At 37.5% G+C, this 26,588-nt stretch overlaps 1 protein-coding gene across 1 annotated transcript in view; it reads left to right on the top strand.

The window, feature by feature from the left end:
- Window positions 1–209: 209 nt before the first annotated feature.
- LOC306873751 (uncharacterized protein) overlaps window positions 210–26,588 on the top strand; it is a gene marked incomplete at its 5' end in the record, with an annotated part of 29,809 nt that continues 3,430 nt past the window's right edge. Inside the window, 30 exons of the mRNA XM_079423236.1 lie at window positions 210–228; window positions 1,743–2,120; window positions 2,205–2,261; window positions 3,218–3,328; window positions 5,460–5,843; window positions 6,435–6,466; window positions 6,677–6,751; window positions 6,867–7,038; window positions 8,323–8,436; window positions 8,568–8,749; window positions 9,241–9,402; window positions 9,477–9,683; window positions 9,761–9,993; window positions 10,184–10,250; window positions 13,229–13,320; window positions 13,407–13,569; window positions 14,444–14,454; window positions 17,828–18,020; window positions 18,134–18,199; window positions 18,300–18,368; window positions 18,469–18,537; window positions 18,638–18,706; window positions 18,807–18,875; window positions 20,743–20,811; window positions 21,757–21,807; window positions 22,665–22,770; window positions 23,129–23,199; window positions 23,307–25,341; window positions 25,540–25,620; window positions 25,790–25,822. Coding sequence (XP_079279362.1) covers window positions 210–228; window positions 1,743–2,120; window positions 2,205–2,261; window positions 3,218–3,328; window positions 5,460–5,843; window positions 6,435–6,466; window positions 6,677–6,751; window positions 6,867–7,038; window positions 8,323–8,436; window positions 8,568–8,749; window positions 9,241–9,402; window positions 9,477–9,683; window positions 9,761–9,993; window positions 10,184–10,250; window positions 13,229–13,320; window positions 13,407–13,569; window positions 14,444–14,454; window positions 17,828–18,020; window positions 18,134–18,199; window positions 18,300–18,368; window positions 18,469–18,537; window positions 18,638–18,706; window positions 18,807–18,875; window positions 20,743–20,811; window positions 21,757–21,807; window positions 22,665–22,770; window positions 23,129–23,199; window positions 23,307–25,341; window positions 25,540–25,620; window positions 25,790–25,822 — 5,440 coding nt within the window. The remainder of the gene's footprint in view (window positions 229–1,742; window positions 2,121–2,204; window positions 2,262–3,217; window positions 3,329–5,459; window positions 5,844–6,434; window positions 6,467–6,676; window positions 6,752–6,866; window positions 7,039–8,322; window positions 8,437–8,567; window positions 8,750–9,240; window positions 9,403–9,476; window positions 9,684–9,760; window positions 9,994–10,183; window positions 10,251–13,228; window positions 13,321–13,406; window positions 13,570–14,443; window positions 14,455–17,827; window positions 18,021–18,133; window positions 18,200–18,299; window positions 18,369–18,468; window positions 18,538–18,637; window positions 18,707–18,806; window positions 18,876–20,742; window positions 20,812–21,756; window positions 21,808–22,664; window positions 22,771–23,128; window positions 23,200–23,306; window positions 25,342–25,539; window positions 25,621–25,789; window positions 25,823–26,588) is intronic.

The raw sequence follows: 26,588 nt of genomic DNA on the forward strand, positions 1-26,588 counted from the left end.
TAACTCACTTTACTTGTGATGCATTACTCCCAGCAAAGATAATCCTTTATTTAATTATTTGACAATAAATTATTCATATTCTGAATTTATAAATCAAAATTGTTGGACAAAAAGAGGAAACAAACAAGTCAACAGCAAACCTAAATTGTTTTTTATCCCTCTGAACTGGCTTTTAGATGAAGATCAATACACCCAATAGTCAACTGACAATGGCTTCCTTTCAGACAGGTGAGTATGTATGTATTTATTTAGTGATTGATTGATTTATTGATTAGCATGTAATGGTTGGTTCACACTGAACCAAAACATTTCTGAAATAAATTGTGGTCAGATGATGAATGCAGGATTTTATTTCTTCATATTTAATGACAGGTTTTATAAGAGCACCGATCTCTGTTATGCTGTGTAAGTATATCCTGTGAGTTTTGCTTTTTTTGCTAAAAATATATGTGCTCCTCATGTGTCACAAACATTTGTATGTTCATCCTATTTGAGAGGAGCAAACCTGTATATTTAAGATGTAAATTATGCTATTTAAGTTGTGTGTTTTACTTAACTGATATTTTGTTCTGGCCATCTCTTTCCTGTCTTCCTCTATTAGTGAACAGACAGCAGTTAGTTTGTTTAGCATATGGAATATGCATACATATGTATTTTATGGCTGAATAAAACTCTATAGTCTCACCTTGTTTACTTTAATAATTTAATGCTGCTTTCATTCAGATGCATGGACTGTGGCATTAATGTGATGAACAGCATGAGTTGAAATTTAATAGTTCACCATATTTATTTATTTATTTACACACACACCCTCATGTCCTTCCAAATGTGTAAGTGTCTTTATCTTGATCATTATTTTCTATATAATGACTGTAGTTAGAAACTGATGCTATCAGATAAAAAAAATAAAAAAAGATGTCATTCTAGAGATTGATTGCTTCAGTTTCTAATCATGCCAGTAATACTTCATGAGACGTATGTGATATATTCCAAGTCATCTGAAGGCATGCAGAAACTTAAGAAATTCAATTCATTAATCTATCCCTCCTCTGAAGCTCTGAAGTGGACTAAAAAAAGGTTTTAGGACTATAATAATAGTGCATTGAGTGCATGTGACGTCAGTGATGGTCACATGACATGCAAGAACCAATGATGTTTGTCTTAAATGCAGTTGAATTGCCCTTTGTATTGTCAGTTTCAAATATTTCAGTCTTTTAGGTGTATGACTTCAAGAAAAGATGGCAGTCATAAGAGCAACTTTTGCAGTGCTTCTTTTGTTGTTTTAGACAGAAAAGGCTTGGCAGCTTCAGTCCACTTTAGGATAATCTAAAATCTAAAGTCATATTGATTTGTAATGGCATGAGGGTGAATACATGATTACAGAATATTTATTTAACGTCCCTTAAACTAAAAGCCTGCCATGCTGTTTTTGGTTGTTGTTTTACGTGTTTGGTCTGTTGTCTGCTATACGCATGCTCCCTTTCTAATGTTGATAATTAATTTGTCTTCATTATGATTTTTTTCAGATGTCTTGGCCTGTATAACTGTTACACAAGAGACAACCACAGTTGGTAATGTATTGTGCTGTGATGTTTTAACTGTAAATGTGCAGATACAGTATGTGTATTAGAATATAAATCAACATGTTTCTGGTGATTCCAGTAATACTGTCTGTATTTCTGAAGGATACTGTATGTGAACGACTGCTAGTAATGTTTATGAACTATATACTTCCATTACAGCTAATCTGTCTGACCCCTGCTACAACTACACTGTGCTGGACCAACCATGGAGAGACATCAATACACATTTTTCAGTCTTTAAGTGTGACGTCTCAGTCGCCTGGAGCGGCTGGTATCGTCTCTTCATTAATGGTCTGAGTGCTCACATCCCAGACACGTGTGTTGCATATGGTCACTGTGGCACTTATGCCTCACTGTGGATACCTCATGGACACCCAACAGTACAGGATGGAGTCGTCACTCGAGAGGCCTGCTCTCAGTGGGGTGATTTCTGCTGCTATATCAGGTCTTTTCCCATTAAAGTCAAAGCCTGTCCTGGAAACTATTATGTCTATGAGCTGGTTAGACCAACTCTCTGCGATGCAGCCTACTGTGCAGGTGATTATATTTACATAAGCTCTTTCTACACCTTCATGATGTTTGTGTCTCAGTTCATTTATCACTATTGATCCACACTTTCAGATGTTAGCAGCGTTAACACCAGCTCTACAGCCGTCACACCAGCGACCATCTCAACTGGTAATGCAGCACACTATTGGCTTATTTTGTGGCCTGATGGATGTGATGATCTATGTTATAGATTAGATATTGGGTGTGGTTTGCTTGTCAAGTGAATCAAATATGAGGCAAGGAAGCAAGCTACACAGTAAACACCCCAGAGTAAAATTAACTATTCAGAGAACATTTGGTCCCACTCTAAATAGAGTTAAATTAACACTGAAGCAGAGTTAAAGTTAAGGAGATAATTAAGTGATTAATTAAATTATGATTGAGCATTAGTGAGGAACAGCTGCTGTTAACAAGCAGAATCACTGAAGAAAAGAGAAACACAAGAACTACAACTGACTTCAGCCACAGATTAAATCAACTGAAATAAAATAAATATTAAATCTCTCAAGATCTGATTAAACAACTCCACAAACAGCATCACCAGCTTCACTCATTACTAACAAGATTGAGTTTACTGTATGTCTACAGAAACTGTAACTGAGAATTAACAGAGGTTTAGAAGAATCAGAATCAGAATGAGCTTTATTGGCCAAGTATGTTTACACATACAAGGAATTTGTAGAAGCTCCACAGTGCAACAGAAAACAGTAACAGGACAGGACGCAGATAATAAAAGAATAATATACAAATATCCAAACAGGCAATGTACAAATCAGCAAAAACACAATATATAATATAGACAATTATGTATGTACAGGTCAAGTATGTGCAAATTAGAAATGAGAAAATAAAGATAAAATAAGTGAGTGTGGTGAATGGATAATGTATTATAGTTGTGTGTTTCATGTTTATTATTGAGTGTTCATGAGATGGATTGCCTGAGGGAAGAAACTGTTCCTGTGTCTGGTCGTTCTGGTGCTCAGAGCTCTGTAGCGTCAACCAGACGGTAACAGTTCAAAGAGGGAGTGTGCTGGATGTGAGATTTTGGTCATTTTACCAGCCCTTTTGATCACTCTGGATAACAGCTCTTGGAGAGTGGGAAGAGTTGAACCAACCCACTGGGCAAAGTTACGTCCAGTGGACGTCTTTTTATGTCTTTGCAGACGTTGAAGAGACGTCCACTGAGGAGCCAGAATGTAAGTTTTTATGACGTCTTTTTTTGACGTGTTCTGCTCGTCCAATCTAGGCGTTCAGTGAACCTCCATACAAGGTTAAAAACTAGTTCAAATGTGGTCAGTGGACATATTTTTTACATTTAAGGTTCATTTAGACATAATTTATACTGTTTCTGGACCAAATAAACAATCTCAGGATGCATTAGATTTAAACTCTTGTTTTTTCAAAGTAATTTCCATTTGTAGTGGAAAAGCAACTCACAGACACTGTGTTTGTCCAAAAATCATGAAAATAAAATAATCTTCACTGAAACAGTGCTTAATTAAATGATCAAATAACTGATGATTAAGCATTTGGTAAAATCAACTGCAAATCAAAGACAATAAATCTCTCAAGATCTTCAGTGTTAATTTAACTCTATGTAGAGTGGACCAAATGTTCTCTGGATAGAGTTAATATTTTCTCTGGGGAGTTTACTGTGTAGAAAGACAATAGTGTCATTATTCTGCTCAAATCCCCTCAGTGTTGGATTAAATTCAGCTCAGTATAATATATGCAAAGTGCACCAATTATGAAACAAGTTTAATTCATCAATAAAGCAGCTCTACGGAATTAATTATTCAGCTCAATTCACTTTGAGATTTGTTCTCATCCTGTAGTAGGTGAAGATGTTAGAAATTTCGGCCCCACTTTATATTGTGTCCCTAATACATATGTACTTTCATAGTAACTAGATGTGTACGTAGTATGTAACCACATTGGTACATAGTACCTACGGCTCTAATGTTTGTGTAACATATGTAACAACCCACTGAATGGTATGTGGAAGTACAAATGTGTAACAGGACTAACAGCACTTTTTGGTAAAGAAAGTGTTACACTTTATATTAAGTAGACAATTCCTATGGATTTACCATGTAATTACTCTGATGTTACACAGCAGCGGCCAGTAAGTTAGGCTTTACATATAAATTGTGGTTGGTGTCCAGAATGTTACACTTTATATTAAGTGGACAGTTCCTGGGGAGTTACTGTGTAAGTACACTGGTATTACAGTGGTGCACCAACTCCACCAACTAGAGATCCAACTCCTCCCACTTTACATATGCCTAAACCTTCCCATCTCCACCCCCTGGATCCCATTCCACCCCTAAACCTTCCCATCTCCACCCCCTGGATCCCATTCCACCCCTAAACCTTCCCATCTCCACCCCCTGGATCCCATTCCACCCCTAAACCTTCCCATCTCCACCCCCTGGATCCCATTCCACCCCTAAACCTTCCCATCTCCACCCCCTGGATCCCATTCCACCCCTAAACCTTCCCATCTCCACCCCCTGGATCCCATTCCACCCCTAAACCTTCCCATCTCCACCCCCTGGATCCCATTCCACCCCTAAACCTTCCCATCTCCACCCCCTGGATCCCATTCCACCCATAAACCTTCCCATCTCCACCCCCTGGATCCCATTCCACCCCTAAACCTTCCCATCTCCACCCCCTGGGTCAAACTGTTCCTATTACTCTTATACATACTGTTGTTACAAAATGTAGTTATATAATTCATGCTACACAAGTACTTAGTGAAGTGAAAAAAGTGTTGTTACTTACACATTTGTACTTACACGGGTTGTTACATGTGTGTAGTTACAGAAATATTACAGCTGTAGATACTGTGTATCAATGTGTACTTACACTGTGGTTACATACTACGTACACATCTAACAACTATATAAGTACACAGGTATTAGGGACACCATATAAAGTGGGACCTATATTTATTTAAGGAACTACTTCTATTGGAAACCACAGTTTCTGATGACACATACAGACCATGTGAAATTATCATTTTAAAATAAGTAAATTTAGGACAGGTGTACAAATACTGATATGCACACACTGCAAAACCCAACAAGTTAGGGTAACTCAAACTGTTTGAGGAAACTGATTGCCTTAAAAAGCCGACAAGTTAGGCTAACTCAAACTGTTTGAGTTTATATATACTTTATATATACTTATATATATATTTTTGCATCATACTCTACTACCTGAACACATCCTCCTTTTGCTGGCATATAGAAGTCTCCAACATTACACATACTACCTAGCACCATTTTAAGCAATATTTGTATATACATATTTTTATAACAGTTTATCCCTCCGTTGACTCCTGCAACAACTACACTGTGCTGGACGAACCATGGAGAGCCAACAGCAGTCACCAATCCAACTCCTACAAGTATGACAGAGTTCTCACCTGGAGCGGCTGGTATCGTCTCTTCATTAGCGGTGTGAGCACTCAGATCCCAGACACGTGTGTTGAAATCTATAGCTGTGGTACCCGAATGCCACTGTGGATTCGTGGTGGACACCCAACAGTACAGGATGGAGTCGTCACTCGAGATGTCTGCAGTCACTGGGACAATTACTGCTGCTATTACGGGTCTTATCCCATTAAAGTCAAAGCCTGTCCAGGCAATTATTATGTCTATGAGCTGGTTAGACCAACTATCAACCAAGCAGCATACTGTGCAGGTAATTATAATTACATGATTTTTTATATATATATACCTGTATATATCATATTTCCGTCTTTGTTCATTATCAGTCATTATTTTTTTCAGTTGTTACTAACATTAGTGTCACTTTTTCAACAGTCGCACCAGAGACGAGCTCAGCTGGTAATGTAGTCTGATGTTTCCTCTGTTGATTATGTTTTGACTGAATATTTGTGGATCTGTTGAACTGAACAGGTGTGTGAATGTGTTTATAAAGATGAGGGATGTGAAATTTTCTTCTCTATTCACCCAAACGTTCAGATGTTAGCATCATTAATGGCAGTGAATGTCGACATTCTTCAAGCTTTAAAAAGGGCTTTAAAAACATCACTTCTTCCACAGAGCAGACTTTTCTTCTTTTTTTTTTTCATGAGCTTCAGTGCACAAATCATACGTTTATTAATATTAAGAGAATTTATACCTCAGCTCAGTTTCCATATGGTTGACTGTGCGGAGACATGTTAGTCACCTTTAGAATTTAGTTTCATGTTTTTTCACAGTAAAACTACAAAAAATGTTGTTTGTTCCCTACACTGATGGCTATATTCATTGATTTCTGTCATTGCAGATATAAATATAACACTGCAGGAAGGATGCACTGTAAGTTGAGTTTCTGAAATTAAAGTTTTAGAGTTGGACTCAATAATAGTCCAAAGAGCATTGCAATAATGTTGCAGATAAGAAAAATATGAATGTGCTTTTCTATTTATTGCTGATGGTTATGTGCACTTGCTTTTGTTTGCTTATACAATATTGTTAAATTCACAGAGTCTGTTTTATTTATCGTATAAAGCTCAATTGTGATTTCAGAGTCAGACTGGAGGATGTTTGAAAAATATTATTGAGCAGATAGAGAACATTACAGCTCAAGTGCTTCCTTTGGATGTAAGTCTTCATATAAAATAAAATAAAAAAATCAAATCTGCATCCGTTACATAATGATTGACGCAGTAATGATTTACAATCTACAATAACTGTATTTTTCTAATCAATAATTTAGACTGTGGAAAACATTTTGAATATGGTATTCAACGCTTCAGAGAAAATTGTAGAGTCAACTGAACTAGCCTCCTATGGAAACCGCATGTTAAAAGCCAACGAGAAACTCATTTCTGCATTAGTGAAGCCGACAGACACAAGTGACAGAGTCAGTTTTATTCTTGCTGCTGTAGGTAAGTGGAGACACAATTATTATTAACGAGAAAATTCAGATTATATATGCACCATTCTCATACGGTGATCGTCACAGTGTGAGTAATATGTGAGCTCATTGTGAATTCAAAATGTTGAGCAGGTTGAGAGGCGGCAGTTCAAATATCGGTCACCGGGGCACATTCTACTTCCTGTTTCTCAATACTATCACAGAGATATCACAGTGCTCTCACATGATGAGCTCATGAGTGCACGCCCAGCTAACAGATGTCTGTAATAATAACGTTCTCCAATCATACTACTGACTTCCAGCCACAGACGTAGATGAAATCAATTGAAATAAAAGAAGAGATTAAATCTCTCATGATCTCAGCAGAGAATGATTAAACATCTCCACAAATGGCATCACCAGCTTCAAACATTACTAACAACACTTTTTAACCCACAATTTCTGTCAGACATCTACGAAAGCGCTTATTGGGAATTAACAGATATTTAGATATGTTATTGTTTTGTTTGATGTTACCATCGAGGTAATTCATAACCTAGATTCAGTGTTTGTGATGTGTTACTAATCTGAAGTTTTTAATTATAATAGCTCTGTGATTATACAGTATATCCAGCAGTGTCATAAAAATGTATGAAGGATTTTAAAAGCATGACAAGTCACAAACACTTTGAACTACTGTCAACTAAAAAAAAAAAAAGAAAGAAAGAAAAAAGAGATACATCAAGAATCGGTGTATGAATCTCAACAATGGTGACAGTCAAAAGCTTCATGCTGCAATATATGCTGGGTACCTAGTCTCTGTGCAGTGAGTGCACTTTGATCTCACATTAGTATGAGATTACACTTTTAGCTCACTGTTACCTCACATTGTGACCTCATCACGAGTATCATGCGAGCTCATGGTGAGATCACTGTGAGATCAAATTGTTGACTGGGAACACTGCCTGTATCTTTGGTTGTTGATGTCAACGGTGCAATTTATGGTGGTAATAAATTACAGTGTTTGATTTTAAGGACATAATGGACATTTGATTTTGGAAGCAAAACAAGTTGAGCATTGGAGTACTTGAGTATACAGTATACTCCAGATGACCTAATTGTTAATATTGCTTTAATTTACATTTATGCAGTAAGCAGATAAAAAGTAAACCTGAAGGGTTTAAACTACATCAGGGATGAAAACCCAACAATACTGAATAGTTTTCTTTGTCTTGCAAATTGAATGATTGAATTGGCCTTTCATTTATATATTTTCAGATATATAACTTTAGCACATAACTGTTTGTTTAATCAGAGGTTCAAGTCTTCATGGTTGGACCACAGTTCACCTTAGAGAAAATCCCTCAACTTGACACATCAAATTCTTCTGTGGACATTGATCTCATTGGGATCGCCAAGAACATTGAAAGTATGTCAAATGTTTCAGTGTGGAGAAAAAAAGAGATGTCATACCATTACCACAAAACCACATTTGCTTAATTTTTTTTGATTGTTTTACATAGTATTGCATGTACTGTAGTTTCTGATTCTGTCACACAGGATCAGCTGCTGTGGCTTTCATGAGCTACAACACGATGGAGAAACTACTGAAGCCAGACTTCTTCAACACATCAAATGACACGATTAAAACCATGATGTCCACTGTGATCTCAGCAACTCTTCCCAAAACTACCAACACTAAACTCACCAAACCAGTCAACTTCACCTTCAAACACATCAGAGTAAGAGACTGAAATATGTACTTTTTTACAGTCTATGGTTCGGTGACGTCGCATATCTGCCAAATTCAAACTGTGGTTTCGCACGTTTGCAGATTGTCCATGACATGGTAAGCAAGTTTGTGAATATATTAAATAAAAAAGAAAAAACTAAATAAAAGAGATCCATCTGTCATACAGTGTTATTGTAGCCACGGTGTGTCATGTGACAATCATGACGCGTCGCCATGGAAACGGGAAGGGCAAACCTTAAAAAAACTCACTCTGGGGGGACTGCTAGAATATTGTAAACTCACCACTGAAAGGGTTAATAAAAGTTCAAAAGGATTAACAATGCAGATTAATTTTCACAGCCTTCTTTGATCATATTTACCAAGGGTGCCAATATTTTTGGCCATGACTGTATTTGTCAAACCTGAAAACTGATGAACATCTGAAAATATCTCATATTTAATGTTCTTATATTTTCTTTATTTTCCTTCTTCTGTTTGCAGGAGTTTGATCCCAACAGTTCTCTGTCTTGTGTGTTCTGGAATATCAGCGAGTGGATTGTAGATGGTTGTTCTGTTTTAAAGACCAACAGCAGCTACACTGTGTGTTCCTGTGTTCATCTGTCAACATTCGCTCTCATCATGCAAACCAGCCGCCCACCAGAGGTACAGAACATTTCTAGTGAACACTGAAGAGCAGCACAGATTTGGCACTCATGTTCTCTGACATGTTTTCTCAGAGAGACTCACTGATGGAGCTGTTGAATTTGGTGTGTGTGATCGTGGGGCTGGTGTTCTTCAGTTTGGCCCTGTTGACCTTTGCCCTTTGTCAGTGGAGTCCTGGTGTGAATAATGTGGCTCGAATCAACATATGCATCAGTCTTCTGTTGGCTCACCTACTATTCCTGCTCACACAGCAGTTCCTGAACCTCATACGGCCTCAGCAGGTGAGAATGATGAAGGAGCCCTACAGCTCAGCACAGCCTCACTGAGAATCATCATAACCGTCTCTCATGGTCTCCAGGTGTTGTGTGCCGTGATCTCAGGCCTTCTGCACTTCCTCTTCCTCTCCGGCTTTGTGTGGATGTTCATTGAAGCTGTGCTGCTCTTCATCTGTGTGAAGAACCTATCGCAGATCAGCTCCAAAAAGAGGGCGGTGCTTAGCAGTGGATTCCTGTGTGTGATTGGATATGTGGTTTCTCTGGTTGTGGTGTGCGTGTCTGTTGGTCTGGTTCCTGAAGGCTACGGCAGTGAACAGTGAGTTGTTGTTATTTTTAAGTTAATTTGATTAGAAGGAAATAAAGCAGGTCTGGGATTTTGTGACATTTGTGCTATCTGATAAAATACACACACATGATATAGCAGCATCATACACAAGAGTAAATCTATAATTTTTCACCAGTCAGCACCTGAAATAGTCGTTTCTGAAAATGTTTTCTCTTAACAGCTGCTGGATTAAAATTGATAAAGGCTTCATCTGGAGTTTTCTGGGTCCTGTTTGTGTCATACTAGCGGTAAACACATTTATTATTTCTCATATGACTTTTATGTTCATTAAAAGGAAAATGCTACGGTTAATAATGCAACCTCGGTTCCATGAGATAAGAGAATGAGCATTGCGTTGAACGCTTATGGGGTAAACTCCTGTTTACTCTGAATACTGCAGCCTGATTTGTTCACGTTTGTGTAGCTGCACGAACAAAAGCACTTCAGCCTGCCAAAAGGAGTGGAGCCGATTGCTATATATGTCGGCTCTGAATGCCATTTGGTCAGAATTTATTGACTGATAGAGACAGTCGTTGACTCGTGTGTAGCCTTATCGCACGGCAGGGAACCAAGGTTACATTAATAACCAGAGCGTTCCCTTCTGAACAGTCTCTCACGTTGTGATGCTCTAGAGCACCCATAATGAGGGCTCCTACAAGCATGAGCCAATTATGAGACCCAAGTCACCCTGCTGGGGTCTAACATAACAAGACCTTCTAAACTTATACAGGAGATTACATAAAATAGACAGACAAAATCTGTGCCTGAAGGGCAGGGATGTTCAAGTTATAAAGGCAGACGACAAAGACCATCTGGCAGCTACAGAAATATCACCAATAGAAATGTTGGAATGGGCCCCCACTCTGATAGGACACTGTAAGCCAACAGAGGCATAAGCCAGGACGATAGCGCCAACTATCCAGCGAGATGTCTCTACTTTGCTGACTGGTTGCCTTTTATGGCAGCCTCCGAAGCAAACAAAGCAGATTGTGGCTAGATTGCTCTACATACAGCCTAAGAGCCTAAACCATACAGAGTGAAGGTGGAGCATGCTTTTCCTCTGAATTATGAAGAGCCATGAGGGTAATGACCTGTGCTCTGAATGGAGTGGAGAGCACCTTAGGCACACAGCTGTGTCTTGGTTTGAGGATGACTCTACAGTCATTAGGCCCAAACTCAAGGCATGGAGCACTGACTGACAGTGCTTGTAAATCGCCCACTCGCTGAACATGAACACAAGTATTCACACATTCACACGTTGCAGAAAGAGAGAAAGTGAGGAAAGGATGAGTTTAAGAGAATGAAAATGTGATTACCCAAGTTTATAGCAATATGTGCTATTGCATAGACCTGAAAGGGAAGTGGTGTGTGGCCAAGTATGGTGACCCATACTCGGAATTTGTGCTCTGCATTTAACCCATCCAAGCGCACATACACCCAGAGGAGTTGGCAGCCAACGGCACCCAGGGGTTGGGGGTTCCCTGGGTAAACCACCTTCTTGATCATGGTTTCTCCCCTGCCAGGTAAGTATGTGAACAACCATCAATCACTTATTTAACCCTTGATTTGAGTTTCACAATGAGGCTAAAATTGATATTAACTGCACCTATTCAGTTAGAACTTAGATGTGTTCTTTTGTCTCAAGGTTGTAAGCTGTTCTGTGAAAGAGGCTTGCTGGTTAGTTTGCTTGCTTCAGGCTAGTTGGCGCTAGGATTTAGACAGATTTATGACGTTGTCCTGTTACAGCTTTGAGGCCCCTCTTTGTGGAATCTCAGCTTCTCATGTTTCGATGTTCTGATCGAATCTTAAATTTGTCTGATTCAGTCTCTGATATCCTACAGGTTGCTGGTATGAGTCTCGGGTACCCGCTGGGATTGTAGGTGGGGAGAGTAAATGTACAGCATTCTCTTCCACGTTCAATACCACGACTGAGTTGAGACCTTTGAGCAAGGCACCAAGCCCCCAACTCAGGGCTGACGCCACGGGGGGGCGTGAGGGGGCAGATGAGTGTGAAAATAGATTTTATTTATGAAATATAATGTTTATTTAAAAAACACAATTGCCAAATGAATAGGCTTTCTAGCATTACTATGATGCTACTATAGCAACAATTTAAGACAGTCTGTTTCACAAAGTCGCATTTTAATTGTTACATCTGACACACAAACTTCCCGCAAGCTGTTCAACTACATGCAGGCATTATGCAGCACTTATGAAATAATTTTTTTATGTTTAATAGAGGGCTAGATTATCGCAGTTAGTTGATTATTTTGCTGTATTGTTTGTTGCTGTTCAATTTGTTAAACTTAAAATGATGTATCTGTTAAATGGGCCACAATGAATGTTATGTCAGGGAATTGGTCGCAATGTGTTTCATTGTAATTAAGTATTTCTGGTGGTTGTGGTGATATCACGTCTAGACTGTATTTGTGGTAAAACTGCTGCCCTAAGTCATGTTATTTCCTGGATGTCAGATTTTCTAATTTGATGCCATTTTGTTTTATTATAGGCTACTCTGCCATCTGTATTTGCTAAGTAGGCTACCTTTTAGTAGGGTCACTTTTTCATTGTATTTCAAAGTAAATGCGCTACGGATGTATTTGAATTTGAATGCTGCGCTCTCGTCTTTTATAGCAGATTCTCCGCGCATAAGACATCATTCTAAAACACGGCACTCAAAAAAAAAAAAAAACCTCCACTGACCTGTCTCGCAACCAAAACAATTGTGTGAACCCAGTATTCTAATAGTAGTAGCGCGGGCAGGTTTGTTTAAGGTCCGACAAATACGTGAATGGGCCACATATGTTTTTATTTTTATTGAATTTTTATTTTGTGCTACGTCATCGCCCCCTTTCGTTACCTCAGCCGCCCCCTCATCAGTTCTGCGCTGGCGCCGGCTCTGCCCCAACTGCTCTGTGTGTGCTGCAGCAAAAATGGCTGCCACTGCTCTGGGTGTGTGTTCATAGTGTGTTTGTTCACTATTAACTGTTGTGTGTGTGCACTTGGACGGGTAAAATTCAGAGCCCAAATTTGCTCAGGGCTGACTTATATAACAGTAGGCTCCACCCCTTTCTGAAGTGCCAATTGTTTGTGCAGCTACACGAACATGAAACAAATCAGGCTTCAGCCTTCAGAGTAAACAGGAGTTTACCCCATAAGCATTCAACACAGTGAAAGAGACCATTTGAAAGGGAGCAGGGTGATTAATTACTCTTCTACTTTGCAGTCAAACACGATTCTCTTCATCAAGATCATCATCAGTCTGAGCTCAACTCTTACAAATCTCAATGCTGAAGTTTCACTGATGAAACAAACCAAGTAACATTATCATTTAATCGCTCTATAGAAAACCACATAGTCAATAAAAACACATAAACTGTCTCTCTTTCCCTGTTTATTTGCAGGATAATGGTGTTTAAAACACTGGCTCAGTTTGTGGTTCTTGGTTGCTCCTGGATTCTGGGTTTCTTCACTAATGGCAGTAAGGTGCTGGAGATCCTGTTCCTGATCTTGAACTCCCAGCAGGGAACCTTCATCTTCCTCATCTACTGTGTCCTCAATAATGAGGTCAGACTTTATTTAATTTACATGCACTGTAAAAAATTTCAGCAGTTTTAACTGATTATAATTTAGTAACTAGTTCCACAGAAATTTTACGTTCAGTCAATTTCTGACTACAAATATTATTACTTTTCACAATTAATAAAATGAGCCAGAAGTAAAAAAAATAATAATTAACCAGGTGTTACAGTATATAAAATCAAATCAAGTCACCTTTATTTATATAGCACTTGATACAATACAAAGCAGCTTTACAGAGATTTTTAACTGTCAATTCTTTCAGATATCATTAATCAGTGTATGAATATAATCAACGGTGGCATAATGTTATGTATTATTTCTAACCGGAGCTACTTCTCTAAGTTTATGTCTATGTATGTGTTACTCTGATGAACAGGCTACAATAATTAAAATATCAGCACTTTTTAGAAGTGTACTGTAGTAGACAAAAAGGCGGTTTGTAATATGATTTCATGATGTACTCGCTCATTATATACATTTTGCAAATTTTGAACACAGAAAAAGTTACATAGTGCTGCTTTAAACTATAACTCTTCCATTTCCTTCTTGTGAAAATCTCAAAAAAACTAATTTAAAAATACAGAGAACGAATCTGATCTCCAAGCTTTTAAAACTACTACTTTTTTATTCCAACATCAGTTTAAAATCTTTTTCTTGATTTGTATTCATTGTCTCCCGAGACTGTATAGGCTATATAGAAGAGAAGTAAAGCATGAATATTTACTTATAGAGTACATGTAATCTCTAAAAGCCACACTTACCTGTTTATTCTAAACAAACTCTATTCTGGTTCATGAGTTTCAGAGGTTAAATTGATCTTGTGAAATCACTCAGCTCCTTTCGTCTCGTTCTTGTCCAGGTCAGGCAGCAGTACAGCAAGTTCTTCAGATGTCTTTGCTGTGCCAAACAACACTGAGGACCACAGCATCATGTTCAGGAAGTGCTAAATACTGCTCAAGTGCCATTAATATACAGCTGATTTTATATAACAGAATCTATGTTTTTGGATGTTTAATATCATAGTCGTCGCTCCTTTCTACAAACATTATTTTTGTATCTTATTGTATAGCTGTTAAAGGGCACCTATTATGCAAAATACACTTTTACATGGTGTTTGGACATGAATGTGTGTTGGCAGTGTGTGAACACATCCACCCTACAATGATAAAAATCCAACCACTCCTTATTTGTAATCCCCATTAAACTAAAGCAGTCTCATTAGACATGTTGTTTTGAATCTCTCAGCAGTGTGACATCACATTGCTCAGGCCCCGCTCACAGCCGCTGACTGACTGAAGGAATATGCAGCTCATTTGCAAAACAGCTCTTTTTTAGATACGCCCCAAAAATTACATTTTCCACATGTTATAATAAATGATCTGTGATGTACTTTGAGCTGAAACTTCACAAACACATTCTGGGGACACCTGTGACTTATATTGCATCTTATGTAATAATATTAATATAAAGTTGTTTCACTACTTAACTGTTTTATTTCTCTTTTAAAATTTTTGTTTGTTTAATTAGTTGAGGGTGAAAATCATATTTTTACCAATTTCTCAAAATAATCATAAATGTTTTCAAGTAAATGATGGCAAATTAAAAATAGCAATAATAATAATAATAATAAACGACTCGGAAAAGTATTTAATGTGTGCATGGTAAAGTGGAATAAAGGAATTGTATGGAATCTTGTGCAAGATTAATAAATTATAGCTTTACAATTATATCTTTGTGTGTTGAAAGCTCCAACTGTGTTTCTTTTGTGAGGACCTATTTTACAGTATATTCATTTAAATATTGTATTGTAACTATATTATAAACAATAATATAAATAGCATTTTTTTCAGGAATGAGGGACAGGTTTTATTGATATTGTGAATTTACATATAAAACTAAACTAAAAAATTGTGTAAAATTAATATGATACTTAGCTTGAATTTTATATTAAAACATGAATTTCATTTTGCTTTTGTTCATGTCACATTTGTGTTTTCCTGTATTATTTGAATTGATTTATGTTACAAAATATGTTAATAAACAAAATAATAAACAATTTTGAAGAGATCGAGCAACAGAGAAAGTGTTTGAATGTGAATTACTCGCATATGTGCGGCTCTCCTGAAACTATTTTACTGATAGTAACTTTTATCATTGTGTGTGTGTGTGTGTGTGTGAGAGTGTGTGTGTGTGTGTGTGTGTGTGTGAGAGTGTGTGTGTGTGTGTGTGTGTGTGAGAGTGTGTGTGTGTGTGTGTGTGTGTGTGTGTGTGTTGGTTTTTGTGATTTACGAGGACATTTCATATGAATACACGCAACACTAGGTGGACATTTTGGATTATGAGGACAGAGCCAGTGTCCTCATAATTCAGACAACGTAGAAGTGTTTCTACATGTAGGAGGAGTTCAAATTCAAATTTTCTCCAAAAGTCCTTCTAGTTCACAATCATCGGACTTTGTGTTAAGCGTGTGTATCGGGACTGCGCCCCTGCAGATGGGTCTTGGTACTGCACCTCCTTATTAATATTCATAAGTGTGTATGGAATCGCGGGTTTTGATTGGCTGAAAGGTGAGTCCTCGTAAATTCGGGTTTTGTCTAACCACTGTGTTTTAGCCTATTCACACAAAGGACGATAAAGATATGTTTGTAAAATCGTTCTAAATATAAAGGAATAACAAAGTCCACACCACAACTATAAAAATAAAAACACAGAGAAGCAAAATCACTGGAATCATTTTTCTACCCTCCCCCACCTCCGACCGAGTCATTTCCGGCTGAGATAATGAGCAGGCCACTCTGAAGACACTTAAGGTAAGACTGATGATACAACTCAATAAACCATAAAACATTATATTATATTAGTTAACGTTATAAAGCAGTTAATCAGGCTAGCTTTGGTCACGTTTGTAAGCTTTTATCTAGCGTTTCCTCACAAATTATAACTAGCGTTAAGCAATTAACAATTAACTTAAGTTACTAGTCTGACAAATAAAGATAAGCAATAACTAAACCGCTTGTGTTATGTAAGTTAATAGCCAAGGGTTAAATAACTCATGATGCCAGATTGAGATCATATTTAGCTCTCTGGGCAGTTCAGTGTTGTGCTAATGGGGTTAATGTTAATGTATGAAAGGCCACATGGAATAATATTGTAGTATTTGATGTAGTAAATTGAAGTTTACTGCAGTATGTTATAATGATTACTACACTTTGTTAATGCACTTCAGTATCCTGTAATATTAGTGAACTAATAAACCATAGTATTCTTTAATTTTTACTATGGTAAATAAATAAAAAAACACTATTGTATCTAGGATTATTACTCTAGTTTACTATAGAGGTTTCATATACTGTATATAAAGTCTTATAGCCATAATCATAATGTTTCTCTTTAGTGACAGTAACAATGAGAAGGAGAAAAGCAGCATGTTTCAGATTGTTAAAAATACTAAACCAAATGGGAAGGTTTTAGATGTTTTTCCTGTTTCACTGGTGCTATCTACTGACCTGCAAGTAGCCCAGAATGATCCCTATTGCTTATATTTAAGCCCTCTACAGCAAATAAAAGTATAAACTCATAGTTGATTAGGTCAGTGATGTCTAAAAAAACAATTACATAATCTAATAATTTTATAATATCATTTCGTAAAGTGACTGGATATCATCTGGATTTTGCAGGAAATGGCAGCAACAAGGTCCCAGAGGGCCAAACTAAAACCAAAGGATGAAGCTGCATGTTTTGCATCCATGCTCAAAGATAAGGATGGATTTGAAATAAAATACATAAATTCATTTAAAGGTGAGTAACACAAGTGTCTATGTTTTAAGTATTGTTTTAACTTTTTAACCCTGACTGATCTGCTCTTGGCTAGGTCGAGGAGTGTTCAGCTGTCGCCACTTTCAAAAAGGAGATTTTCTTATCGAATATCGAGGGGAAGTCATAACTAAACAAGAATATGCAAGAAGGCACAGAGTATACCACGCTGCACTTGAAGTTTTTTTATTTGAATTTCGTTGTGATGGAAAACAGTTGTGGTATGTATACTGCTGTACTTAATTTACAATGTCTTTCAAATGTACAAAGTTGTGGGTCACCCAGATATACAAACTTTGCATTTCCTGATGCAGTAGTGGTAAACTAGAATTAACTTTTTTATTATTATTATTATTCTGTGAAACTTTCCAATTGAATGATTCAGTCAATATTACACCTTGGAGTTAGCACTGTGTTCTTGCTGCTTCAGGGTTGATGCTGCCAGAGAAGACGGTTCTTTAGGGAGAATCGTCAATGATGATCATGTGAACCCCAACAGCAAAATGAAAACAATCAGAGTGGACGGAAAGCCCCATCTGTGCTTATTTGCAGTAAAGGACATAAGTCCTGGGGAAGAGATTACGTATAACTATGGAGATTCTGACTGGCCATGGAGAAGCAAGGTATTAACAGATTGAAATAATCCTTTTATTCTAATTTAAAGACACAGTTTACAGTTAAAACAATTTTTCAACCATGTGGAGAAGTGTTAGTACTTGATTTTGAATCCACACAGTGTTCTGAGGCCGAACAACAGGTGCATGCTTTGGTCAGCAGTGCAGCAGGAGATGGGTCAGAGGAGGTAAGTGTGTGTTTGTAATGCTCAACAGGTAGTTAAATCTCCATTAACTTTGGTAAGATCTCTTGTCAATCTGCTTACAAAAATCTTTCATATTTTACAGGTTTGTTCTGAGGCCGAACAACAGGTGCATGCTTTGGTCAGCAGTGCAACAGGAGATGGGTCAGAGGAGGTAAGTGTGTGTTTGTAATGCTCAACAGGTAGTTAAATCTCCATTAACTTTGGTAAGATCTCTTGTCAATCTGCTTACAAAAATCTTTCATATTTTACAGGTTTGTTCTGAGGCCGAACAACAGGTGCATGCTTTGGTCAGCAGTGCAACAGGAGATGGGTCAGAGGAGGTAAGTGTGTGTTTGTAATGCTCAACAGGTAGTTAAATCTCCATTAACTTTGGTAAGATCTCTTGTCAATCTGCTTACAAAAATCTTTCATATTTTACAGGTTTGTTCTGAGGCCGAACAACAGGTGCATGCTTTGGTCAGCAGTGCAACAGGAGATGGGTCAGAGGAGGTAAGTGTGTGTTTGTAATGCTCAACAGGTAGTTAAATCTCCATTAACTTTGGTAAGATCTCTTGTCAATCTGCTTACAAAAATCTTTCATATTTTACAGGTTTGTTCTGAGGCCGAACAACAGGTGCATGCTTTGGTCAGCAGTGCAACAGGAGATGGGTCAGAGGAGGTAAGTGTGTGTTTGTAATGCTCAACAGGTAGTTAAATCTCCATTAACTTTGGTAAGATGATGCAAAATCTAGGGATGCACCGATACCGATACTGGTATTGGGTATCGGGCCGATACTGAGCTCATGTACTCGTTAAAATACCCCGATACGAAACGCCGATACCACGCACGAGTGCCATATTCAGACAAAGAAACACCAACAACAGAAAAACAGACAGCAGAATGTAGTTATTAGAGATTAAGGATGTCTAAACATGTATATGCAATGAATATAATGTTAAACATTCAGCATTAATGCCTGTATAGCTGATGTGAGCAAGCTGATAAGCAAAACACGCGGAGTGGATCCAGCGCTCGGCGGCGCAGATGCGCGAGCTTGTCGAGTGAATATCCCTTTCTCACAGATATCACTGGAAAGTTTGTACTTCGGTCTGAAATGTCAAAAACGAGTAAGTAAAACAATGCACAAGTTACTCAACAGTAGGGAGAGAGAGATAGAGAGAGAGCGCACTTCCGTGGTGTGATCTTTATTGATGTTCGCTCAGCGCACATCATTTAAATTAAAACTAAATCGTAAATATATGAAAACATATAGGGGCATTCATTCACTTTAAACATCATTTATTTTTAAACTTAAGCACTGAACACGAGTGAAACACAAGTGAAACTATCAGCCTGTGTTCAATGCGCTAGGCTGTTCTGTACTTGTCCCTGTCATCTGCTCCGGTACACATAAGTGCGCGCGCTGTGCGTGTTTTCCTTGCTTCATGCAGGTTTCTGCATTATATGAGTGGCTTTGAAATCTAAATCGCAGCATGTTTCAGATGAAAAAAAAAATTCTTCTATATCTGAAAATATTAGATGATTTATAACGAGTGGTTCCCTGCATAATTACAGCAAAACGCGTGGTTACAGCACTGAGCCGCTGCAATGGAGCAGCTCTAATGCTATTTAAGATGATGTACCATAGAGCAAATAAATAAAAAATTAACAGTGAAAGTAACAACAAATTGTAAATTACATTATAATGGGCATAATTAAGTGTGAAAAATAACCGAAGGATATACAGTCAAACCAATAATTATTCAGAGACCAGATATATATATATTTTTTTTTTGTTTTGTTTTTACTAGTGGGTGCAGGACACTATAGTTAATTTAAGTAACTGAGGATAGCAAAATAAAGTAAACCGTGACAAATTATACCCAAAAAATCTTCATACAGTGGACTACCAGTAAAATTGATACAAAAGTGAGACCAAAAATTATTCAGACCAAATAATGGAAAAAATGTAAATTCAGGCTTTCATGAAGCTGGTTGACAGCATGCCCCGGAGACTACAGGCTGCCATTAAGGCTAAGGGTGGCCCGACAAAGTATAAAGTTGTGTAAATATTGTTATACCAACAGCTGTCTGAATAATTTTGATTGATTGATAGAAAGATATTATCAAGCTAAATTTGTTCTGACACAGTTTAACTTGGAGTTCTTGTAATATTTTATTAGCATTTTCTAAACTAGCGAATAAAATGTGAGAAATGTTGAAGGTGTCTGAATAAATTTTGGTTTGACTGTATCTATTTGATAAATGAAGTTAACCAACTAACATTTTAATACTCCTTTGTTTTCTTTACCCAATATTAAAAAATTTTACAAATACAATAAAAATATCGGTATCGGTACTCTGTATCGGCAAGTACCAAAAATTAAGGTATCGGGCGAGTACTGGAAAAAGTGGTATCGGTGCATCCCTAGCAAAATCCTTATAAACTGTATTGATTTCTTTAAAATTTCCATAAAAGTGTCTTATACTATAGTATAGCTGACCTCTTGTCAATCTGCTTACAAAAATCTTTCATATTTTACAGGTTTGTTCTGAGGCCGAACAACAGGTGCATGCTTTGGTCAGCAGTGCAACAGGAGATGGGTCAGAGGAGGTAAGTGTGTGTTTGTAATGCTCAACAGGTAGTTAAATCTCCATTAAAGGATTAGTTCACTTTTAAAAAAACTTTTGCTGATAATTTACTCACCCCCATGTCATCCAAGATGTCCATGTCTTTCTTTCTTCAGTCGAAAAGAAATTAAGGTTTTTGATGAAAACATTTCTCCATAAAATGGACTTCATTGGGACCCAAACGGTTCAAGGTCCAAATGACAGTTTCAGTGCAGCTTCAAAGGGCTTTAAACGATACCAGACGATGAATAAGAGTCTTATCTAGCGAAACGATCGGTCATTTAAAAAATAACTAAAAAAGTTTAAGTTTTATAAGCACAAATGCTCGCCTTGCTCTGTTCTGTGATGCGCGTTCGTGACGTCACGTAATACGCAATTACGTTGAAAAGGTCACGGTTGACTTAGGCGGAAGTACCGAGTCAGTAGGCTTTTTAATATTAAAACACCCAGGATACGCACAAACATACATTTCGGTACTTCCGCCTAAGTCAACCGTGAACTTTTCAACGTCATTGCGTATTACGTGACGTCACGAACGTGCATCACAGAACAGAGCAAGGCGAGCATTTGTGCTTATAAAACTTAAACTTTTTTATTTATTTTTTAAATGAACGATCGTTTCGCTTTTCGACTGAAGAAAGAAAGACATGGAGATCTTGGATGACATGGGGGTGAGTAAATTATCAGCAAAAGTTTTTTTAAAAGTGAACTAATCCTTTAACTTTGGTAAGATGATGTAGAATCATTACCTTAACATTACAGACAATTAGGACTGTGTGCTGCAATGATTTCTCTCATACCCTGATTGTTTGATCTATGAATTCACTTGTATTATGTCATTTTCACATCAGTTGTTTTGGATACTCAAAGCATCACCATGTACTGCCGTGTTATCCAAAATTAATGTTCAGTAATCAAACCTTTTCAGATCTCAACAATGTCTGATTCTCAGCTGACATGTCATGACAACGCTCAACAGGTAATGTACTTTCCATTAAAGATGAGCATTTAATAGGCATTTATTTCCTAAATGTTCTTTAGTTGGCAACAACATTGATTTTTAATTACAATCAAACGTAAAGAATTGAAGGATAGTGATAGGCTGATGATACACAGGACAACATTTTGAGTAATTTTGTCAGGCAATTGTTTTGAGCAATGTTGCTTGGGCACTTTCCCCACTGAGAATGGGTAACAAATTTTTATCTGGATACTTTAAATCAGTCATGGGCCCTGTTTCTCATCTGGTTGCCCATTGATGCCAACATTAACCTAAGTTGCCCTGCAACATTGCTCAAAAAGTTGCCCCATGTATCATCAGTCATAGGAATTGTTTAAGTTACAATTGTATGGATGATGGTTCATTCTGAGCTAGCATGTGTATCATATGTCATATGTCCCCATACTTACTGCTTTTGTCATGTTGTGGGGGATGGGTAGAAGTTCAGTGTGTGTTTTGTCAAACTGCATCATGGTTTGTGTGTCGTATGTCCCCATACTTACTGCTTTTGTCATACTATTCAGTACAGTGCAATACATTTGTGATATACATTTTGTTATTAGTGAAATTAAAATAACTTATTTAAACCTTAGCCCTATGTCTTAAAGGTGCCATAGAATGAAAAACCTTGAAATTTACCTTGGCATAGTTGAATAATATGGACAGGTAAAACTGTTTCTGGATCATTTTTGCCCTTACCTAAGCCACATACCTTTTATGTAGATATCAGAGACCAATTTAAAATATTGTATCAATGCATTCTATGGTGCCTTTAATACCTAACCATAGTAATACTCTCTAATCTCTGCTAATCAATTATAACTTTTTTCCAACAGAACTGTAAACATGACATAATTTCCTCAGTAGTATCAAGCTTGAATAAATGTGATTGCTGTAGTGGTCCTTATTCCGCTTTTAAGTGGGCTGGTGTGAGATGTAAGGGTAAGTATTTTGTTCTGAAAATTTTAATATTTTTAAAAATGTTTTACCATTGAAACCCTAAAACTGTGTAATCTTGACATTCTAAATGTATCTTTAAATTAGCTTGAAAAAGCTGACCTTTCTTTCTTTCTTTCTTTCTTTCTTTCTTTCTTTCTCAGTCTATCTGCCTGTGTAATTGTGTAATCTATTCATATTTGTATTAGTCTTCTCCTATCTCTGTTCTCTTCCATCTTATAGCCACACTTTCAACCACACTGATCATCTCTCACTGTTTTACCTATCACTTTTTAAAGCATCTTTTCTTGAATCACATTTTAATCAAATGAAACCAACCTTTTTTATTATATGCTCAATCTAGTTTGTTCCCGCTTCTGGCATAAAACTTGCTATGAGAAAAATGTGAAGCCCAAACCTGACCCCTCAACATCCGTAAGTATGATTTATTGAATAGTCAGATATGTTTTAATTTTCAGCAATTTTCTTCCTTACAATGAAACTTTCTGAGTATGTACAAAAATATATGTTTACTATTTCAGGATTCCGAAGCAGAATTTTCCAGTGAGAACATGTCCGATCAGGACTATGTACCTAATTCTGTCTCAGAAAGTTCAGACGTAAGCATAGCGTCTCCAGAAATACTCTTAAAGAATAAAAATACTGAAGTGTTCTGCATCAAATCTTCTGCAGAAATTCAAAATGGCAGACCATGCCAAGAAAGCGTCATAGGTAAAGATTCACTCCCAAAAGTTCCAGTCTGCACAGCACAGCTTGAAATGCCTTGTAGGAAAGTCAAACAAGTACAAATATCGGAAGTTCACAGCGATGCAAGCGTTGCAAATACTGAAAACACTGTTGAGGATATCACAGGCACAGGGGAAGATCCATCTTTACAATCTTCAAGTATATCCTCTTCAATAAACAAGAAGAATTACTGCTACATTTGTGGAAAACCACAGTCAAAATTTACACGGCACTTAAAAGTCCATGAGAATTCAAATGTCGATGTTGCTCGGGCTTTGGCTCTACCAAAACATTCCAAAGAACGTCAAAAACTTCTGAACAAACTGCGGAACAAAGGAAACTATGAACACAATGCAGATGTTTTAGCGAATGGGACTGGATTGTTAAAACTCAGACGTAAGCCAAAGAAAAGATATGATTCAAAAGATTATGTGCATTGTATGTATTGCCATGCAATGTTTCTCCGAAGAGATCTCTGGAGACACGTTCGAAATTGTCTTTCCAAACCAGTGGAAGATCAGGCAGTGCCAGGAAGAACTAGGGTCTTGTCTCTAGCAACAATGTCTAATGTAGCCCTCTGCCAACAAATATCACAAGGTGTTTGGAAGCTGTTGACTGTGATGAAAGATGATGAGATCTCTGCTGCTGTGCGGAGTGACTTCTGTATCCTTCAGCTGGCCCAGTCATTTTACAATAAACATGGGCAGGATCCCACCAAATATGACTATATTCGACAGAAGCTCCGGGAAGTTGGAAGACTTCTGCTGATTCTGAGAAAGGAATTTTCTGTACAGACTCTTGAAGATGCTGTAAGACCTGCAAATTTCAATGTGGTTATCCAGGCTGTCAAGTGGGTATCTGGGTTTGATGATGGAAAACACTCATTCCAGACTCCAAGCCTTGCCCTTAAGTTGGGCCATTCACTGAATAAGATATGTGACATTGTACATTGCAGAGCTCTAATGGCAGAAGATGATGAAGGGATAAACTCAACCCAAGCATTCAAAAAACTGTATAATGCAAAGTGGTCTGAACTCGTTTCCCACACAGCTTTGACCACCTTGAATGAGGGGCGCTTTAACAAGCCATCTACCCTCCCTTTCACAGAGGATGTACAACGTCTTCACCAGCATCTTGAAAAGGTTGTTGATTTAGCCTCTGAGAACGTGAAACAGATGCCATCAGCACAAGTCTATGGCGACCTATGCAAAGCAACTCTTGCAAAAATAATACTGTTCAACCGGCGACGTGGAGGAGAGGTTGCAAAAATGCAACTCAAAGGTTTTATAGAGAGGGACACAGCTCCCCTACACAAAGATGTTGCTGTTGGGCTAACAAAGTTTGAACAAAAACTTTGTACACATTTCAGTCGGGTCGAAATTAGGGGTAAAAGAGGGCGAAAAGTGGCAGTTTTGCTGTCGCCAGACATGGTTGATGCCTTAAAGCTCCTCATAAGCAGAAGAAGGGAGTGTGGAGTCCCTGAAGATAACCAATTCCTGTTTGCTCGACCAAGCTGTTTGAGTTTTTATAGAGGACAAGACTGTCTGAGGATCTATGCACGCGAGTGTGGTGCACAAAACCCGGAACTCCTCCGGTCGACCCAACTGCGCAAACATGTGGCAACTTTGTCGCAGGTGCTTAACCTGAAAAACCACGAGTTGGACCAAGTTGCGGACTTCTTGGGCCACGATATTCGTGTGCACAGAGAATACTATCGACTTCCAGAGGCTACAACCCAGCTGGCCAAGATATCAAAGTTACTCCTCGCTATGGAGAAAGACTCTCTTTCAAATCTCCAGGGCAAAACCCTAGAAGAAATTGAAATTGAAGGTAATGCTACTAAAGTTGTTACAAATGACATTTTGAAGTTTACTGTAAGTATATTCATATCCTAAAGACAATCCCTAACATACAGACCATAGATCTTAACAATGTAATGTTCACCAAATATTAGTTATCACTTTGTCTTCTATTTTTACTCTAACGTTAGCAATGTTAAGCTTACTTGATACTCAAATTTTTTTTTAGACAAGTTAGACTTTTCTGATTCGGAACATAGTGAAGACAGTGATGCTGAGGAGGTGCATCCACAGACACAAACAGAAACAGGTAAAAGCACATAAACATACAAACATCAAATCAGTAAAGTCAGTGTAAGAAGTGCACCATATGATGCACCAAAATATTATACAGTAGTTCAGAGATGTTACAGAAGCATAATTCATATTGAGCAAGCACTGCTGCTGTTTGTTATAGTATTTTATTTTTCTATTCACAGATATTGACCCTGCCTTAGGAGGCCCATCTCAAGGTATGACAAGACTAAAACTTTAACTTCAAACCCACATACAGTACTGTGCAAAAGTCTTAGGCCACTAGTATTTTCACGAAAAAAAAAAAAAGCTACCTGAACAACTATGGGCAAGTGTACCTCAGAACAGAAGCTGTTTTACCAAAAGCTGTAATACCAAATATTTATTTGAGTTAGTTAATAGAAGTTAATTGATAAATTAAATCTATTTATGGCATTAATTTGAAAGCATCCTCATTTTACAGCATTTTTACATGAGTGCCTAAAACGTTGAACAGTACTGTAGCTTTGCAGGTAGGTTTTCTTCTTCATCTTGGAGATGTTGCCACAGTTCTTCTGGATTTAGTCTGTCTCAGTTTGTTCTGTTACTTCAAGTCATTCCAGACAGACTGATGATGATCAGATCGCTGTGTGGAGCACTGGCTGTTATCAGACTCCTTGTGCAGACAATAATCTCACTGAATTATTACAATTAATGACAAAAATAATATTTGTAAATGTAAACTGATATTTCGCTACCGCAAAAGATAGAAATAACCGAAATAACTTTCTTTTTTTATGTTGGTGAAAATACTAGTGGCCTAAGACTTTTGCACAGTACTGTATGTATATATACTTTTGAAACCAAAATGAGTGCCATAAATGTTTAAAATTCAGTTTAGATTGCTTTTGATTGCTTAAATTAGAATATTGTGTAAATGATGCAAGTTTGGGGAACACTTTACAGTAGGGGTACATAAATTACCTTGAATGAATGCATAAATTA

The sequence above is a fragment of the Barbus barbus genome (assembly GCF_936440315.1).
Source record: "Barbus barbus genome assembly, chromosome: 8".
In the NCBI taxonomy this organism is placed as follows: domain Eukaryota; kingdom Metazoa; phylum Chordata; class Actinopteri; order Cypriniformes; family Cyprinidae; genus Barbus; species Barbus barbus.